Source organism: Sinocyclocheilus anshuiensis, unplaced genomic scaffold, assembly GCF_001515605.1.
Source record: "Sinocyclocheilus anshuiensis isolate Anshui unplaced genomic scaffold, SAMN03320099.WGS_v1.1 scaffold263, whole genome shotgun sequence".
Taxonomy (NCBI): Eukaryota; Metazoa; Chordata; class Actinopteri; order Cypriniformes; family Cyprinidae; genus Sinocyclocheilus; species Sinocyclocheilus anshuiensis.
In genome coordinates, this window is record NW_015549593.1 from 1,836,047 (window position 1) to 1,843,868 (window position 7,822).

Below are 7,822 nucleotides of genomic sequence, written 5' to 3' on the forward strand. Positions count from 1 at the left end.
AGCGGCTAATGAATCTAAAGTCTCGAATATTCTTAAAAATAGCTTACTTTCGTGTGGATATACCGTGATAAGATGTAGGTATGTAGCTCCTCCATATGTATTTTGTGCGCGCGCACGCTCTGTGGGATGTGTGGTCAACGGTCAACACCTCACAACTCGGTAAATAGTTGGACTTGGCGAGCATGCAGATAATTTAGTTATGTCTTAACTGTAAACTGGTAGAACAAAAAATGTGAATATATCAGATAACTAGTGTAATCAGACATATATCAGATTTTTTTTTTTTACTCAGCGTTGCTGAATTTCTTGTACGTCTCTCAAGGCTTTTACAATGATCCTGTAACGTTATACCAATGATGGAAGGACGTTTGTGTTGGTGAGGTAAGCAATTGTTGAACAAAGGTTTAACAAAACTCATTTGCTTTAAACGTTCAATAAGAAATTTCACAAACCATCTTTTATTCATACAAATCAGTGTGCTTGCATCATATCATTTTGCTTAATCCAATTTTAAGCACTGAACTTTGAATCAATATAATTTGAAGTACCAGTAAGCCTTGTTACTTACAGTTGTGCTCAAAATTATTAATACCCTTGATAAATATGATCAAAGAAGGCTGTGAAAATAAATCCGCATTGTTTATCCACTTGATCTTTCATTCAAAAAAAAAAATGGAAACGATTGGAACTTTAAACGGCACTCGGTTCAATGTTCAGATGAAACAAAAACAAAAAAAGCTTTTTAGCAGCAAACACTCAAGATGGGTTTGGTGCACACAGGGATAAAAAGTACCCCATCATGTGTACAATGAAATATACTGCTGGATCATTAATGTTGTGGGCTTATTTTTCTGCCTGAGATCCTGAATATCTTGTTAGATGGCATAATGGATTCTATAAAATACCAATGGATAAAAAATTAAAAACTGACTGTCCATGCTAGAAATCTCATAATGGGCCATGGTTGGTTCTTCCAAAAGGACAATGATCCACAAACAAACCTCAAAATCAAAACAAAAATGGGTCACAGAACAAAACCAAGCTTCTGCTCTGGCCAACCTAGTTCCCTGAGCTGAACCCTATAGAAATGAGTGTGGTGAACTGACAAGGAGAAGCATCAACATGCAGCTGGAAATCTGAAGGGTCTGGACTCTGGACAGATTCTGTATGAAGCAATGGTCTCTGATCTCCTGTCAGATGTTCTCTAAACTCTTCAGGCATTATAGGTGAAGACTCAGAGCTGTTCTCTTGGCAAAAGGAGGTTGTTAAAAGTATTGGATAAAAGGGTATGATTAATTGTGACCAATGTGTATTAGAGAAAAACATTTATTTCATAATGAGATTTCTCTCCCATTTTAAATTCTTATTCTCCAATGAAAGGTTAGATTTTAGTAAATTTTTAAAATAAAATATCTAAAGGATTGATGATACAGATTAATTTTCACAGCCTTCTTTGGTAATATTTACCAAGGGAATGAATAATTTTGAGCACAACTGTATACTGTAGGTCACTGTTTAAGCTTGTCTTGGCCAATGAATACCTGGAGCTCACAGATCCAAAGTTGCTTGGATGGTTCCTATGTTTAACAGCAGAGGACGGGACCATAATTAAAAGTATGGGCATATAAATTATAAAATGACCTTCAATATTTGAAAATGTATGGGCGGTAAGCAAAATGTGGGTCTTGAGGGAAATAGTGCTTTCTCATCCACAGAAGAGGGAGGGCTTCTGCCATTTCTATGTAAACACCCTGCACTTCAAGTAGACAGACAGTATGTTTGTGTGAAATGTGAGTTTAGTTGGTAAAACATTACTAAGCACATTACGATATTCATTTTGTCAGCAAGCGTTCTGTATCCTGTGTAAAATATTTTTTATAATTTAGCAAAAACCAGAGGAAACTGCATTTCCGCTCCATCAACCATGTCATCAAAGACGTAAGTTTTTCATTTATATATATATATATTTTTAAATAAGTTTTTCAAGTTTTAAATGTGCTATTTGGTCTTTAGCCTTTATGATTTTAATTACCATTCTGTTTTATCAACATGCTTTATTAATGATACATTTTAGAAATGGTGCTAGGGATGCACTGATATTAAAGTCGGCATGAAATGAAAATTCATACATTATTTCTGTTGGCCTGGTAAAATTAAAATGTCATAACTGGTGTAACGTCTCTCTGTTGACTTCTCAAATCATTTAGTCTCATTAAACTCGCTGCTCACAATTGAGTAAGCAAGCTCACAATTAGATCTCCCTCCATTCAATCAATAACCAATTGATGGAACCAAGTTCCGTCTTACATTTTGTCTTTTTTGATAATCCATTTCACTCAGATGGAAGAAAAGATCTGTCGCTATTTCTGCTTTATTGCAACTTTAAAATTTTGCCTAATATTGATAAGACAATAATTATTTTCATGTTATGGCTGAAAGCCAATAACGGCCAGTATTAAAGTTCTGTATTTTGTCAAAATAAATTAACAGTCGGTCCTTAAAAACTAATTTCGGTCATTTTAAATGTTACAAGTGAATTTAGGCATCACAACATTACAATGTACAGTATAATCATCTTTTGCGATTTGCTCAAGATCACATTTATCAGTGTTATTTAATTAATGTTTTTAAAGATAAACTTAAAGTGAGTGATAAATGATGACAAAGGGAATGTAAATGCAAAAATAGTGGAAATGAGCAGCACAATTTTTGACTAATATAGATATAGAAGGGTTCTATTCGTTGGCTGTTGATTGGACTTTGAGATGTGGCCGTTGCTCTCAAAAGTGGAGGCAGAAATATATATGTGTGTGTGTTTTAAAGGTCAAGGTACCCATCGTTTTATGGTGCATCCCATTGTCAAAATTGTGGGACTAGTTGTCTATTTGGTTCCAAGAAGTGCAGATGTTGTGGCTTTCACATTGAGATTTCAGAAGACAAAGTCTGTGTGTCAGGTGAGATGACAAGTTTGAGTCCTGCCATAGACTTTTCCAACATCACTAGAAGCTAGAGTACTGATTATTGCTTTCTTGTTTAGAGAAGGAGAAACAACTTGAGATGCTACCAAACAGTGTGAAAGAAGAGCTGAACGTCTTAACTGCCCAAAATGACATCAGTTTAGGTTGCATGCAGAGCACCCTTAATACTCAGAAAACTAGATGCGCACAGAGCTATGATTATGGAGGCCCTGCTGCACAACATTCTTCATACAGTAAAGGAATGTGTCCCCATGCCCAGTGCTTGTCTCAGCTGTGGGAGGAAGTAGAGAACAGGAAGGACACCAAACACTTTAAGGACACAGCAGCCCAGGCAAGCTTCTCCCTCGATATGGAGCTGGATATGCAGAGTCAAGTTCATAGGAATGACTATACCCAAAATGACCAAGACCAATCTTATGTACAAATGGAAGAAGCAGATTTTCCAAATCTGGATCAGGAAGCGATGCCAGAATACTACAGTTTCAGTAACACCAGCTTAGACCATACCGCATGGAGCGATGGCACCTGGAGTACGGAGGCAGGCTACAATGATTCAGTCATGGCCACCAAAGGCAGTTCAGAAATATCAGATGAACCATCAAATGCCACCATGGCCACTGCTGCAAACTCTACTGATTGTTTCTCTTGCCTTAGCAATTCTTTCGAGCTGGATAATGAATCAGGAGACTGTCAAGAAGACCTGAGAAAGAAGCATGACTCAATATATGAACAACAGGTTGAGGAGATCAATGTGGGAACTCCACTGAAATCCAAATGTGGTGCTTCAGATTTTGTGGACCAAATAATAGATGCCTGTGGTGATTTCAGAGCTTGTTTCACATCTACATGTGCGACAGAGGTTGATCAGATTTTCCAAATGAAAAATGTTGCCACTGACATGGACTTGCTAGCTGTCAGCCATGAAAAAGATACACAGACTGTGCAAATAACCACATCTGAGAAGAACACCATTACTGAAGTCTGCATGTCTGATTTAGATGTCCTCGCTGAGGTATCATATTTATTTCCTAAATGGGATTGTTGGAGTAGTATTTATTTATTTATTTATTTTCAAATGAGCTGTGTGTAACTTACTGGGATACTTTACTCCTAGGAATTCATAAAGCTAAAAGAGACAACAAATGAGCTGAAACAGCTGAAGAGCAGAAAGGCAAGGTAATGTGCTTAAAGTGTGTACCAAAAATGAAAATTGTCATTTACTCACTCTCATGTCGTTCCAAACCCATAAGACTTTCGTTCATCTTCTAAACACAAACCAAGATTGAAAGTGCATTCCACCAAAATGACACTTCAGACAATTTATAAAGAAATTGTAACCAACGTAATCAATATAAATTGAGCAGTTTAAACCAATTCTGACAAGATGCAATCACTTTATATGATGAACAGATTTAATTTAGGCTTTTTATCGCTCTGATCGCTCACATACTGCACTTGGATCACTCATTAAATATAACAGTTGAACTTCCGTTTCATGCTTGACACATAATAACAAACCTCGTTGGTTGTCGCACATCAAGCAAGCACATCTGATTTTCCATTTACCGTTTTTGATGTGCTTTATGTATGTGTTGATTGGTGTTGAATTATTTTGATTTTACTTTATTTTTTTATTCGAATCAAAAGTAGCAATTAATATTTCTCAGTGTCATTTTTCAAGTGTAAAATGTCCAAACTAATGTGGATAATGTTACTTTTTTTTTACATTAATTAGAGGTTATAGAGATTGCTGTATAGGATTTCCATTTGTACATAAGGTACAGTAAATTAATAAATTAGGACAATTATACTTTTAAGTGTAAAAATATCTTCAGTAAAATATTAAACATCCTTAAGATTTCACTTTCTGAGACATCGAGTGCCCCTTGAGTTAGACAAATTTGTATTACAGTTATTAGCTTTGTGAAACCATACTTCAGTCTTCATCAGTTCTCTGCATCAAATAATTTGTTGTGGTTTCACTGTAGCAATGTGTTTTAAAATATCTAGAAGGATCATGTCAAGTTTCATGTTATGTTCTTCTCAGCCCTAGTCCTGGTGGTGAGCACTGCAGGAGAGATTGTGAGTGTGACTGTGTCCAACAGCTGAGAAGAGCAGAAATGCGTCTTCTTGCTCTTCAGTTTGTCATGTGTCAGCATCACTGCTGGAGACACTACTTCACCTCCCCACTGGGTGAAAATGCTCTTTGGGGGTAAGAGATGGCTCACAGAAAAACTTGTATTATGACAATTCAATTCTTTTCTATTAAGGTATTCTATCCTAACCTTTGAGGTCAGCTATTTTCGTATGTTCCTTAGGACTGAGGGCCTGCCGGACAGCATAGCAGAAACACTGAAAACACTACAGAAAGATTACCATGAGATGAGGAAACAGATTCTAGCAGGCACTCCTCTGGATAACCTCAAGCCCCTGTCAGTAGACTCTGAAAAGATAACTACAAGGGCAAACTACAGCCCAGCACTGGTATGACAATATTTAGAATTGTTCAAAATTTAGAAATGTATCATATCTGATATATATATGTAGTAGGTAATGAAGTGTTATTTCAGGTGCTTGAGGCCCATTTTGACTCGTTTGACCTTCCAGGAAGGTAGGTGGCCACGATATTTCAAATAAATATCCTTGAAAGTAACCTTCCACAGAAGTCGTAAGACTTGCTTTCCCTGATATGAGTTATTGTTTGAGATGTCAAAGAAAGCATAATTCCACTGGGACGCTTGAACATTGTGCTGCCACATTGCACTTTACAGCCAGGACGCTAGAGGGTGACAGTATGTAGACAGTGTTAGTGGTTCAGTCAATACTTCTCTTTATTTACAAATCAAAACCTCCTGGAAATATCTAATAATAATAGTAATGTTATTAAAAACAACATTTATAATAAAAAATGTCATTAATTTCAATAAGTGCTGTTATTTTGAACTTTCTCTTCAAAAAATGCTGAAAAAATAGTTTGCACACAAATATTTAGTAGAGCAACTTTTTTCAACACTGATAAGAAATGTTTGTTGAGCACCAAATCAGCATATTAGAAAGATTTCTGAAAGATTGTGTGACAATGAAAACTGGAGTAATGTTGCTGAAAATTCAGCTTTGACATCACAGGAATAAATTACATTTTAAAATATATTCAAATAGAAAACAAAATTACTGTTTTACTGTATATTTGATCAATTAAATGCAGTCTTGGTGAGAATAAGAGACCTTTCAAGAACATTAAAAATCTCACCGACCCCAAATTTTTGAACTGTGGTGTAGATGAATAAATATATGAAAAACACTGTTTCTGTCCTATACTGCCTTTCATTGGGCCTTTCCCCCACATAATATCAGCATAGTCTGCCTGAGCCCTGTTTCATAACACATTATATATATATATTGAATTTTGCTGTTTGACGGTTAATGATGTGTATGGCCTTGTACATGTTCAGAAGTTCAAAGTATTCATATCGTTATGTATACTACTATTGCAAGTGGCCACAGAGTGCATGAAGAAAGTGAAGAGATAAGAGCACCGAGCACTGAAGTTTGTCAGGACACTGAAGCTGCTCTGGTAGTTCATTCACATACTGTTATTTATTTGATTAGATTGTGATGAATCTATAATTGTACCTAAAATATGAGTTTGTTACATTTAGAATAGTCAGTATTTGTCCTCTGAATAGGATGAAGCAAAAGGTGACAGCAACAAGCGAGATAAAGCTCTGGTCTTTTTACACAAGCAGCCGGGAGCTTCCGCTGAGAAGAACCCTGGTATGAATCTCAAATCGAAGAAATAAATAAATGGGAATAATTTTTCAACTGTTTTAAATGCATGCTATGGTAGGTGTCATCAAGGATCCAAATAGCAGCGAGGCTTGGTTTGATGCAGAAGAGGAACTTGGGTCTCCAAATCAGGATGGAAAGATGGAGAAACTGAATGAAAGGAGGGAAAGTATGGACTGCAAAATATGAAAGTGCTGTTATATAACTGCTGTTTGAAAATGGTTGTAAGACTGAAATACTGTTCTGGAACAAAGCGCCTCATTGCTGTTGGCTGATTGAATTAATGACTCTAATCTTTGCTACTCTTTCACAGGGACTGATGAAGATGAATCAAACCAAAGTACCCTCTTGTGCATTACAGGCTTGCCGTGCAATATGACTGAGGTAGGGTGCATGCAAACTTTTCAGTGAAGTTACTTATGGCCTCTAGGGGGCAGCAGCCACCACTAAATGTTCTATTTTCTCTAGCGTGAATTGCTGCTTTGGTTTGAGAAGTACAATGCCACAAATGTCTGCATCTCCCCTTTCAGCAACAGTATAAGGTAAGCATACTCTTAACGTGCTAAATTTATCCCATGTATGCCCAAATGCTAAGATTAACTACTGGTTAATCAACACCATCACTTTAGGTTTTTGGAGTTTGGTTTCAAGTGAAATGGTATTGCATTTTACTTTCCCTAGACACACTAATTATCAGAATCTCAGTAAATGGCAAGCCTTTAAAGTTTGTGTAAATAAACATGAACTAAAACAGTTTCATAAGGTTTCTAGCAGGACACCTGTGTACATTTCTTGCTGAACTAGAATGATTACTCGTTTCTAATCTCATTGTATCTGTATAACATAGGGTGACCATACGTGCCATTTTCCCAGGACGCGGCCTGGCCAGGATTTCTATATTGCCTAAAATATCTAGGTTTTGGCTTTGTTTGCGTGTGCAGACCGATCATCGGTCTGCACACGCAAACAAAGCCAAAACCTAGATATTTTAGGCAATATAGAAATCCTGGCCAGGCCGCGTCCTGGGAAAATGGCACGTATGTTGACCCTATGTTATA

General features: G+C 36.7%; 1 protein-coding gene across 1 annotated transcript in view; it reads left to right on the forward strand.

Annotated features, from left to right (window-relative positions):
- The first annotated feature begins 356 nt into the window (after positions 1 to 356).
- The window catches only part of LOC107658200 (RNA-binding protein 44-like), a 10,567-nt gene continuing 3,101 nt past the window's right edge, over positions 357 to 7,822 (forward strand). The window contains 15 exon segments of the mRNA XM_016446659.1: positions 357 to 376; positions 1,508 to 1,614; positions 1,716 to 1,790; positions 1,887 to 1,938; positions 2,824 to 2,954; positions 3,038 to 3,990; positions 4,093 to 4,154; positions 5,053 to 5,190; positions 5,297 to 5,462; positions 5,549 to 5,571; positions 6,441 to 6,552; positions 6,665 to 6,752; positions 6,826 to 6,960; positions 7,078 to 7,148; positions 7,233 to 7,306. Of these exon segments, the coding sequence (XP_016302145.1) occupies positions 357 to 376; positions 1,508 to 1,614; positions 1,716 to 1,790; positions 1,887 to 1,938; positions 2,824 to 2,954; positions 3,038 to 3,990; positions 4,093 to 4,154; positions 5,053 to 5,190; positions 5,297 to 5,462; positions 5,549 to 5,571; positions 6,441 to 6,552; positions 6,665 to 6,752; positions 6,826 to 6,960; positions 7,078 to 7,148; positions 7,233 to 7,306 (2,207 nt within the window).